Here is a 12706-nt window from a genome sequence, read left to right on the forward strand (position 1 = left end):
TCCCCCAGTAGGACAATAGAGTCTCCAGGAGGAGCACTTTCAAGCACCCTTCCCAAGGACTCTAAGAAGGCTGGGTACTCTGAACTGCTGTTCGCTGCATAAGCACAGACAACAGTCAGGACCCGTTCCCCAACCCGAAGGCGTAGGGAAGCTACCCTCTCGTCCACCGGAGAAAACCCCAACATACAGGCACCGAGTCGAGGGGCTATGAGAAAGCCTACACCTACCTGCCGCCTCTCACCATGGGCAACTCCAGAAAAGAATAAAGTCCAGCCCCTCTCAAGGAGATTGGACCCAGAGCCCAAGCTGTGTGTTGAGGTGAGCCCGACTATATCTATCTCTCAACCTCGCGCACCAACTCAGGCTCCTTCCCCGCCAGTGAGGTAACGTTCCAAGTTCCAAAAGTCAGTTTCAGCAACCGAGGATCAGAACGCCAAGGCCCACGCCTTCGGACACTGCCCGATCCACAACGCACCGAACCCCTACTACTGCCCCTCCCATTGGTGGTGGGTCGATGGGAGGGATTATAATTCATTATAAATATAAACATATTATATATAAATATATATATTTATTGGCGCAGCCGTGGGCTGGAGGTTAGGGAACCAGGCTCGTGACCGAAAGGTCGCCAGTTTGATCCTCAGAGCCGACAGCTCATGACTAAGGTGGCCTTGAGCAAGCGGATTGGGCTGCCCACCGCTTCGGGCAAGTGTGCTCACTGCCCCCTATAGTGTGTGTGTGCTCCCTAGAGTGTATGTGGTGTTTCACTTCACGGATGGGTTAAATGCAGAGGTGAAACTTCCCTGTTGTGGGACTAATAAGGGTCTCTTTATTCTTATACTGATATGAGGCTGGTCATCATGAGGCTTCTGACACCTGCGCAAATGTAGTGGAGTGTTTGTGTCCCTCTCAATTTGTGCTGTCTGTGTTTAATGTTTTGATTGTCAAGAACAGATGCATGCTTTATAGGGAAATGCTGCATTGGTACTTGGAGTTTATTTTGAGATAGGTGGTGATGTGCCAACACTGCAGTAATGCTGCCATTGTGGTGCTGAATAGGCCTTGTTTTGTTGGTGTGATATCATAAAAAATTACTGACCACACAAAAATAAAGGATTCAAATAGGGGTCCACTAAGCATTGACATCCAGGGGCCTGTAACCTAATGATCCAGCCCTGGTTGGAACAGACTGCAAAGCAAAATATGAAAGCTTCTATGTATTTACAGCTGAACCGTACACAGGAAATGGTTAAAGCAGAGCTCAGCTCACTCGGTCACTTCCTTTACCATCATTTAAACTAGCTAGGAAGTGCAGCGCTGCAGTGATGCGGTAATTCAGTGTTTTAGTCTTTTATAGATTAGACATGTCTCAGAGTGTTTGTGATGATGATCTCTAGATTGAGGAGCTGAACACAGAAGATTGAACAGAGATGGTTGTGGTTTATTATGAGAGTGTGGATGCTGTTAGAGGTCATGACACAGAGAATGCCAACATAAGGACAACCCTACCGACACAGAAAAAAGGTAAGAAATCCTCTTATACTGTATGAAACATTTTCAGTTCAGTGTTGTACTGCAGTTTCCTGTAGAGGACAATTAATAAGGTCTGTTTTATCTGTGTTCAAAATCAAAAACCTAAATAAATGCTATGCAGCCCTCACACACTTGGACTTTTAAGAATATGGTCATCCCTCATCAGCTCATTCATATGCTGTCTGGTCACAACACAGTGCAAAATTTTAAAGCTGATGGTTTATATATATAAAAGCAAATAAACACAAACTACACAAATAAATAGATTTTGAAAATATGTACATTTGGTCCTGCTCCCACCCGCTGTCCTGTATAGCTGTTTTGAAAATGACTGTCAGACTTTTTCTTGCCTTTATTGTTGAGTATTCACCTTCATTTTAAGCCCTTTCCACATGCTGTGGCCATCTGACTCCCTGCAGACTCTCCCATTTCTGCAGCCTACAAGAGTATAATTCACATACTGTTCAAGTGATTCATTGCTTCAAAACTCTTTAAATTAGTAGTCTTGACCCCCTCCTCATCTGTCCTAAACACCAGTTTTTCTCCTGCAATCAATGCTTAGTAACCATTACACTATCCTTTATTATCTCGCTCAAACTTGCAGGTTTTTAGCATTGAGCTTGCATCCCTGTGAATGTACGTTGAATATAAAGATCCAGATATTTAAAATGTGTCTGAGGGGTCCGTAAAGTCAGACCAGACATTTCAGTAGAGTATAAGAAACCCAAATATAAAATCTCAACAACCTGAGTTAAAAAGTTGATTTGTCTTTATTGGCAGTGATCTACATCATCTGAGATAAGATGATGTCTGGGTTTTAAAGGCTGCTGCTTTTTTCTGTTTTTATGTAAATTTCAGCTGTTTAATTTTAATATATCTCATCTTCATTGGGGTTAATGTTTTGATTGTCAAGAACAGATGCATGCTTTATCAGGAAATGCTGTCCTGGTGCTTGGAGTTTATGTTGAGATAGGTGGTGATGTGACAACATTGTGGCTATGCTGCCACTGTGGTGCTGCAGAGGCCTTGATTAACCAAACAACCATTTACACCCAGAAGCCCATAACCTGATGATGAACGGACTGCGAGGCGGAGCATGAAAACGTCACTGTATTCACAGCTCGACCTCACACAGGAAACAGTTTAAACAGAGCTCTGTTCACTTGTTCACTTCCTTTATTAACGGATAACTAGCCAGGAAGTGCAGCACTGGGGTGTTTTTACACAGAGACGCAGTAAGTCACTGTTTTAGTCTTTTACAGGTCAGAAATGTCAGAGTGTTTATGATGATAATCTCTGGATTGAGGAGCTGAATACAGAAGATTTAACAGAGATGGTTGTGGTTTATTATGAGAGTTTGGATGCTGTTAGAGGTCATGACCCCAACACAGACACAGAGGATGCCAACATAAAGACAATCCTACGAACAAAGAAAAAAGGTAAGAAATACTTTTATACCCATCATTTAGACGTAGTACAGTTCTCAAGCAGCATCACTGCACCACAACATACTAATTATCCAATTATTATACTGTATGAAACATTTTCAGTTCAGTGTTGTACTGCAGTTTCCTGTAGAGGACAATTAATGAGGTCTGTTTTATCTGCGTTCACCAACAAAAACCTTCTAAATAAGTGGTATGCAGCCCTCACACACATCCACTTTTAACAATAGAGTCATCAACATCAACCCATCTGTACACTGTAAAAGTGGCTCATCAAATCTATTTAAAAAATACTACATGTGGTAACAAACAATTGAACTAGTTTTATTCAACTCTTAAATTACTCAACTCCTAAATAAAAGCATTTTTTTTAAGCAGGTCTGACGAGCCATTTTTTTATGTATACTCTGTCTGATCATGACACACAAGTTCCATTCAGGTTTAAAATTCAGGCAAAAAACAAGTTTAATTGATTAAACAGTGCAAAAGTTTAAAGCTGTCAGTTTGCTTTATTATCTAAATTGCATGTTCTGTTTAACTGCTTACAGAATGACTGAACTGAAATAAAAGATTAACTGGGGATAAATATAAGACTAAGAAAAAGTTCATCTTAGTAATGTTCACCACAGAATAATTTATTGAAGTGTGTACTGTTCTGCGTCAGGTTGTGCAATTTTTATATTTGAAATGTAGTCATTTTTTAAAAATTAGTCCATTTTTAAATTTGCTTTTGCAAAATGTCGGTTTATGTAGTGTTATGTAAGTTTCTGTCAAACCTTTAAATGATTTATGATGCAATATTTGAAACCACACCAGGAGTCTAAAAAGAATTTTTGACATGGTTTAAAGTAAAAAGTTTAAAGGAAGCGTGAAATATGTCCCTTATGAGAATATTGAGGGGTAAATAGGTCTAACAGATTTTTAGACATGACCGTCTCACTCATGGTTAACGGGCTAAAGATTCTCCACAAGGGGGTGCTATACAGCTTGTCAATCCTGGAAAGAGTTGGACAGCATTCAGCACTTCTTTTTGGAAATGAAAGAAAGTGCATTCATCTTGATTATCAGCACATATTTAGCTTCAAACCACAAGACTTTTACCAGTATAGGTGGAATGTTTCTTCAGAGCTGTAGTTTGTGAAAGAAAAGAACAAAGTTATGCCTTTTTATGCAGTCTAGTAGCAGCATGTTGCTCTTAACAAGCAACAGAATCAGAGACTGGTGCAGTATAAAAAGGTGCTCGTTGCAGGGAAACTAAGCCTCATAATATAGTTAAAGTCTTGAATAAATTTGATGTGCTGGTGATTTCTGTGATTAATCCCTTATAATGAGCTGGGTAATGTCATCCAGAATGCGGCAGCACGACTCGTCTTCAATCTGCCCAAGTTCAGCCACGTCACCCCATTGCTGCGCTCCTTTCACTGGCTTCCTGTAGCTGCGCGCATCACATTTAAAACCCTAATGCTTTCCTACAAAGCCAAAAATGGACCAGCCTCTACCTACTTGATGGCAATGGTGAAATCTCGAACTGTACCACGAGCCCTTCGAGCTTCGAATACAGCTCGGCTTGACCCGCCATCCCTCAAGGTGCACGGAAGACAAGCGTCGAGAATGTTCTCTGTACTGGAGCCCAGGTGGTGGAATGAACTCCCACTGGCTGTCCGAACAGCAGGGTCTCTTGCTGTCTTCAAACGTAGACTGAAGACTCATCTCTTTACACAGCACTTAAATGAGCATTGAACTATAAGCTGCACTTATTTATTGTACTGCACTCTGTATTGTAGTTTATTGTATTGTATCTTATTATTGTATTGCATTGAATGGCACAGAGTTCTGCATTCAACTCTGTTTCTTTTTCTCTCGGTATCTACAGTGACTGTTGTTTCTAGCAGTATCTGAGCTCAGGACTGTCTTTCTCTCTAAGCTGTTGGTAACTAGCAAAGATACTTTCTCTAGATTGACAAAGCACTTCTTGTAAGTGGCTCTGGATAAGAGCGTCTGCTAAATGCTGTAAATGTAAATGTAAATGTAATGTCTGTGCTACATTAGATATGACTACCTGTTTGGAGTTACTGGCCATCTAAAACTTTTCATTCGCTATATTCCCAGGGCCGTTTGTTTCCAGGGTCCTATATCCTCATGGCCCCATGTTCTCTCATTCAAGCTTTCAGTCATATTTCCTCAACATGAAAATAAGAGCTCCAGAGCCAGAACTCCCCGTACTTTTGGTATATTTTATATACTCTGATGTTACATATTCAGTAAATAATCTGAAATTTCTTCTTATATACATGCTGCTTTCAACTATATTCCCTTATTAAAACAAACTCTGACCACTTCAGTTAACAATAATGAGAATCTATTCAGTGACATGCGGCACGTTGAATTGAAATTATAACTAAAAACATCACAATATTAACAACATGGCAAAATATTACAAAATTTGTGGACTGTTTGGAATGTTTGAGCTCATCCTCAATGACAACATCTGATTCAATACTGTTTTAGCAAGTCTTCATCAGTATTCTCACCATTTCCTATCACACCATCTCAATTTTGTTACTTTTACAATTCCTTTGTTACTTTACTACTTTAACAGCTCCTCTCTCTGGTTTCCCCTCACTCTGTGTCTTGCACTCTCATTGGCTGAAGTTTGTCGCTGCACTCACTGCCAATCACAATCAGTTCAAAACACTATTCACACCACAGGATTCTGACTGTCCAAACAGGCTAGATGTTCAGCCTGCTTGATATCTTTTGGCATCTGAGAGGCATTGGTGAGTCTCTCGCATCAAACATCAGAACAATTCTCTCCCACTATATGGACAAAAGTATTAGGATACATCTCTTAATCAATGAAGTCAGATGTTTCATTCAGTCTGTTTGCCACAGGTGCATAAAATCAAGCACCTAGCCATGCAGTCTGCCTTTACAATATCTGTAAAAGAATGGGTTTATCTAAAGAGCTCACTGAATTTGTGTATGGTACTGTAATTGGATGCTATTTCTGCAACTGTTGAGGAGTAGGCCATGATTATAGCTTTGCATTGTGTTAATGAACATTATGCTTTAAAAATAAAAAAGTAGTAAAACCTTACCTGACTACTTTTATTTCTTACCTTGGTTTATACTTTATTTGTTGTTTATTGATGCAGGCAGGCTTGAGGGCAGGAGTAATACCTTGTTGGTGTAGACAGGCTTAAGGGCAAGTGGAGTCTCTTGTTGGTGTAGACAGGCTTAAGGGCAGGTGGAGTCTCTTGCTGGTACAGACAGGCTTAAGGGCAGGTGGAGTCTCTTGTTGGTGCAGACAGGCTTAAGGGCAGGTGGAGTCTCTTGCTGGTACAGACAGGCTTAAGGGCAGGTGGAGTCTCTTGTTGGTGCAGACAGGCTTAAGGACAGGTGGAGTCTCTTGCTGGTACAGACAGGCTTAAGGGCAGGTGGAGGCTCTTGCTGGCACAGACAGGCTTATGGACCGGTGGAGGCTCTTGCTGGCACAGACAGGCTTAAGGACAGGTGGAGGCTCTGGCTGGGAAAACAGGTGGAGGCACTTACTATGCAATTTGAGGAAAGAATAGGATAATAAATCTATAAAACCCGAAATGACTTGGGACTCACTTTCTGTAAACTTACTGCAATAGTGAACTTTCCTTAACCTGAAATGTTGGGCGCTATGCAGGTAATGAAAACAGCATCAGGATTTAGGTGGAAGATTTAGCTCATGCAGATAATAAGATGAAGTTTCACCTTCATAAAGCTGGCGAGTAGGGAGTCATCTGGGGGCAGTAAGATTGGTTGACTGATTTGCACACATCTATGCCTATACCAGAGTTGAACCAGAGGGGCGCTGCAGAGGCAGAACTGACCACAATAAAGATGATATTTTTACAGGCTGGAAAGCTGGAAAGCAAGCAATATATTTCAGCTGTTCATGAAAAAAGGTCTGTAAAAAACGATGTAATTACTCTTTAAAGTCTGTAACTTCATGTCAGACCAATAAGTGTAACATGAACAACATATTCTTTAATAACAATAGTGATACCAGTGTAGTTACAATATAACTCCTATGCTGGTATATCTCGAAATAAAAAAGAAACACTGTCAATTTAGCTGTAGAAGCAGCCTAAAGCAAAGCCAGCATTAAGGGGACCCTGACGATGCTCTTGGCCCGAGCTGTGCTGTGAAAAAGGATGAGAATTTCGGATTACATTGTTTTCGCTTCTTTCATCACATCCGCTTTAGTGGTCAACTACAGTTTCACTTGGCATGGGTCTCTAGTGTGTATGACCTCATTTTGACCCCATCGCGATTCTGATTTTTTACATTAAATGTGTTACTGTAGTAGGGTGGTACGAAGACTTTTAGACAAGTGACATTCAACATCATACATGAAACCCATGAATATAGACATAGAAACTGAACTCATTTCACATTTATTTACACTAAATGCGTTATTGTAGTAGGTGAGAACAGACTGCAAGGCAGAGTATGAAAGCTTCACTGTTCACAGTTCCATCCTACACAGGAAACAGTTTAAACAGTGTTCTGCTTGCTTGGTCACTTCCGTTATTAGGAGGTAAACTAGCCAGGAAGTGCAGCACTGTAGTGTTTTTACAGACAGAGACGCAGTAATTCAGTGCTTTAGTCTTTTATAGGTCAGAAATGTCTGACAGTGTTTATGATGATGTTACCTGCATTGAGGAGCTCAACAAAGAAGATAAAGTGGAGATGGTGGTGGATCTTTATGAGAGTGCAGATGCTCATAGAGGAGATAAGGTGGAGCAGTTGATGGTTATCTATGAGAGTGCAGACAGTGTTAGAGGTCATGACCCCTTCACCATGACAGAGGATGTCAACGCATTGAAAACTCTGCAAACACGGAAAAAAGGTAACAGATCTCCTTTTACACCAATCATTTAAGACTAGTATTATTGTCTGGCAGCATCACTGCACCACAACATACAATATATCCAATTATTAGACTATGTGATACATTTTCAGTTCAGTGTTGTACTGTATTTTCCTGTAGCAGACATATTTAGAATAGACAAGGTCATTCTATTTTGTCTGTATTTATCGAGAATCAAAAACCTTCTAAATAAATGTTGCAGCCCTCATGTACATCCATTTTTATGAATAAGGTCTAAGAATTGGAATACAAAGATATGCAAATCATTTTAACCCTATATTGAATTAAAAATAGTACACCATATCAAAGATTGAAACTGAGTTTACCATTGTCTGCTCTTCATCTCTTCTTTTAACAACACTCTGTTTGGGAACTGAGGAGACCAATTGCTGTAGTTTCAATGTGAAATGTTTTTCTATTCTTGCTTGATGTAGGATTTCAGCTGCTCAACAGTTTGAGGTCTCCATTGTTGTATTTTTCATTTCATGATGTGCCAGATGTTTTTAGACAGGCCAGTTTAGCCCCAGGACTCTTTTATATAGAGCCATGCTTTTGTTATATATGTAGAATCTGGTTTGGCATTTTCTTGCTGAAATGAGCAAGGCTTTCTCTGAAAAAGACTTCATCTAGAAGGCAGCAGATGCTGCTCCAAAACCTGTGCATGCATTATTTAGTAGTAATGGTGCCTTCGCAGATGTGCAAGTCACCCATGCACCATGTGCTATGTGCACAAATGCACCCCCATACAATCACGGATGCTGGCTTTTGAAAAGTGCACTGATAAGAACTCATCCGAATGATCCCCAGATCGTCCCTCTTCCCTTTAGCACAGAGGTGATTGTAGTGTTCCTGAGCCCATGCAGTGATTTCTACTACAGAATCGTGTCTGTTTTACTGCAGTGCTGCCTGTCTGCAGACTGACCCTCAGACTAGCTAATGCAGAAAATGACGGACAGCTCGTTCTGATCTGCAGTTGGCCAATGCAAAATGTGATTGATGGCCAAGAGTAGTTATTTAATTGGTTGAGGCAAAATATTTGTTGTCAGACTCCTGCCCCCAGTGACCTCCCCTTTAGGGCTCCGGTCTGCACCATTCCCCTTCTCCAGCCTCTTTGCGGAACAGTGGGCGGGGGAGGCGGGGGGTGCTTGGGACTCGCTCCTTGCCCTCGTGCTGGGGTGTTGTCCAATAAGAATGCAGCTCTCCAACTTGAATAAAAAAAACGTTAATCATTGTGTCTTCTTATTTTAATTATTGTTATGCTTGTGTGTACTGGGCCTTTACTGCATAGAAGAGCCACAAACATTCCACGGAACCAATTAACCAATTATTTTGGGTTGGAAGGGGGGAAACAACCTGCAATGCACACTCCAGTCAGCGCACACAAGTTTTCCGACGTTTTCCCGGCAAGCTGTTATTCATTCACAAAAATGGTTAAATGCCAAGTTAAATGTAAATATGAAGATGAACACAGGACATTTCTCAAGGATTGGGAGGACGCTTACTTTTTTGTTGAACGAAAAGGCAAGCCTTTCTGTCTGATTTGTGATACATCGTTAACACATTTCAAAGCTTCAAATCTTCAGCGCCATTTCAGCACGCTCCATTCAAACATCGACAAGAAATTCCCCAAAGGTACTGAACTTCACAAGCACAAATTAAACATGCTGAAAAGACAGGCCAAAAAACAGACCCAGATGTTCCAACAATATGTCAAGCATGCTGAGACAGTGACTCTTGCATCCTATAAAGTAGCATGGAACATTGCCCGTGCTAAAAAACCAAACGACGAAGGAAATTTTATTAAACAGTGCCTCACTGATGTAATTGAAACCTTGGCTCCAGAAAATAAAAAAACTGAATGATTCAATCAAAGATCTCCGACTGTCACGCCACACTGTTGAACACAGAATATCTGACATAAATACAGAAATTGAATCAGAGTTACACTCTGATCTCCAAAAATGTGCATATTTCAGTGTGGCATTGGCTGAGTCTTGCGACATTCAAGACAAGCCACAGTTGGCTATATTTGTACGGTCAGTGTCAGAAGATTGTGTGGTTAAAGAAGAACTACTTGACATTGTACCGTTAAAGGACAGAACCCGCGGCATTGATGTGAAAGAAAAATTGTCTGCTGTTTTTATGAAAGCCAATGTGCCATTACAGAAGATAACAGCAATAGCCACAGATGGGGCTCGCTCAATGATTGGATCTGTGAATTGACTAGTGGGGCTATGCAAGGCTGATGACTCATTTCCCGAATTTTGGAATTTACACTTCATCATCCATCGGGAGCAACTCGTGTCTAAAATGCTGAATTTAGACCACGTCATGAAGCTAGTGATGGAAATCGTCAGTTACATCTGCATGCATGCTCTTAATCACAGGCAATTCATGAATCTGATCGCTGAACTGGAGCAAGAGCTGCCAGGTGACCTGTCGCTTCCCAGTACTGTGACGTGGCTTTCTAAAGGTAAAGTGCTTTCTCGCTTTTTTGAGCTTTTGAAAGCAGTGAAAATGATTATGGAGGAGAAAAAAAGAGATTATCCTCAACTATCAGATGTCAAGTGGCTTATGGATTTGGCCTTTTTGGTCGACATGCTGTCACATCTGGACAAATTGAACCTGGATCTGCAGGGGAAATTCAAAATGCTGCCTGACCTGGTGCAAAGTGTGTTTGCGTTTACCAACAAACTGAAACTCAACACACATCTTTGAAAAGGAGAATTAGCTCATTTTCCCATTCTGCGCAAAGCAAGTGGAGCTGCCACCACTGCCGCCCTGAAAATGGCAATGGCTGGATACACAGTGCTGCTTGAAAAACTTCAGGGGAGTTTTACGGCCCGATTCGAGGACCTACAGCAGAAAAAGCCACAGATCATGTTCCTCATTGACCCATTTAATGCGGAGACGGTCTGTTAAAAGCCCCGCTGGTCACTGATGAAGCTCCAACAGAGAGAGAAATGATTGCGGGCTGGTGGGGCAAAGTGGAACCAACCCCGAAGTGGGGTATGGAAGTCACCGTACCACCATCCAACATGACCCATCAACCCTCCAGCGGGCCCTTCCTGGGACTAGATGAGAGGTGATACATGCAGGTAGGCTGGAGCAAAGTTGAACCAACCCCTGGAAGCAGGATATGGAACTTCACCATACCACCACCTAACACAACCTGCTAAGCGGACCCTAAAGTGGCTATCTGAGGATGATAGACTGAAAGCTGTAGTGAGGGAAGGACTCCTTGAGTTTTGGAAAAATGTGCCAATGAAAAAATACCCAAATGTCAAACAGGCTGCACTCAAGCTATTCTCAATGTTTGGGTCAACATGTCTGTGAGTCCTTGTTTTCCACTCGATCTGTTCTGACTGATACACATGTGAAAGATCTGCTCCGAGTGGCCACAACGGAATACAAACCAGATTTGAGAAGGATTACTCAAGGCAAAGAATGCCAGACGTCTTGTTGAGTTTAAAGCAGCAATAAGAGGAAAAAACACTTCACATGTTCTGTTTATTAGATGATATTGCAAATGTTTATATTTTATGTGGTCCTTCTGATATTTATATCAGTGAGTGAGTGACTGAGTGAGTGAAATAACTGTTTCATAGTGAGGGGTGTGTGACATGATAAATTGTTAATATTTAATTCTGTGTGTATACTGGCTGGTTGGCCACCCCTGCCCTCGTGCCTCTTGTTGCCGGCACCGTCAAATTCCTCCTCCTCCCGCTGTCACCCGTGTCACTCGGAGCTCAGGCTTTGCGCTCCACCCCCTACCCTCTCCCAGCTCTCTCCCCGCCGTCCTCACCGAGGTTTGTCGTCGCTTGGTGCTACTGCTGGAATGTGTTTCATAGAAACCCAAGGCACTGTACAGGGCCCATAATGAGAAATAGAGGAAAGATTAGAGATTTGTATCTCTTACTGTAATGGTGACGCTTTAATCAGTACTTAAACAGTGATTATCAGTTATGACTAAAGCTCATGTATCTCTGTGTGTTTAGAGAGTCACACTGCAGACAGCAGATTCTACAGACTGACTGCAGTGTGTCTGGGGCTGCTGTGTGTCCTCCTGCTGACGGCCACCATAGCACTGTGGATCAAACTTTACAGCTTAATGACGTCAAAAGAGCAGTTACAGACCAACCTGACCACAGAGAGAGACCAGTTACAGACCATTTACGCCAACCTGACCATAGAGAGAGACCAGTTACAGACAGAGAGAGATGCATTACAGAAGAGGCTGTCTGAGCTGGGTACGTGATTCAGTTCTTTAAATGAGAATTCTTACACTTTCACTGTTGAGACATGCCATTCTAGAGAAATGAAACCAGTCAGAGGTGGTGACAAGAACCAGACATCAGAAGCGGTTAATGCATCTAAAAGCTACTCCCCTGGTTCCTATCAGCACCACTGTAATGACTTCAGTGAGCTTCTCTATTACGTGCTGTTATATTTCGCACCAAAACACTGAATGAATTTGTTCACAGTTAACGTGTTGTACTCATCTTCCTCTCATGAAAGTGTTTTCATGGAAATGCAGAACAGCTCACATCTTACATTCTGTCTGAACAGAGAAACACATTAACAAACCAGAATGGAGATACTTCAACTACAGTCTTTACTACATCTCTACTGGTAAGAAGAGCTGGAGTGAGAGCAGAAAGGACTGCAGACAGAGAGGAGCAGACCTGCTGATCATCGACAGCAGAGAGGAACAGGTGAGAGACAGAAAGAGAGAGGGCAGTAGAGAGTGAGTACATAGACAGAGACAGAAAGTGAGGTGTGAGGTGTCTTTAAATCTGATTGAATACAACCGGATTACAGA

The 12706-nt window shown here is 41.7% G+C and overlaps 1 protein-coding gene across 3 annotated transcripts in view; it reads left to right on the forward strand.

Moving 5' to 3' along the window:
- The first annotated feature begins 1401 nt into the window (after window positions 1-1401).
- Window positions 1402-12706, forward strand: part of LOC108414319 (CD209 antigen-like protein D) — a 38613-nt gene continuing 27308 nt past the window's right edge. The window contains exons 1-4 of one of the 3 annotated variants that reach the window (XM_037532630.1): window positions 1402-1470; window positions 2907-2972; window positions 11883-12134; window positions 12454-12599. In XM_037532630.1, the coding sequence (XP_037388527.1) occupies window positions 1431-1470; window positions 2907-2972; window positions 11883-12134; window positions 12454-12599 (504 nt within the window). In that variant the 5' untranslated portion in view covers window positions 1402-1430. Of the gene's footprint in view, window positions 1471-2748; window positions 2973-7564; window positions 7864-11882; window positions 12135-12453; window positions 12600-12706 lie in introns of those variants that run through there. The other 2 variants (XM_037532629.1, XM_037532627.1) reach the window with 2 other exon arrangements.

Source organism: Pygocentrus nattereri, chromosome 22, assembly GCF_015220715.1.
Source record: "Pygocentrus nattereri isolate fPygNat1 chromosome 22, fPygNat1.pri, whole genome shotgun sequence".
Classification (NCBI taxonomy): Eukaryota; Metazoa; Chordata; class Actinopteri; order Characiformes; family Serrasalmidae; genus Pygocentrus; species Pygocentrus nattereri.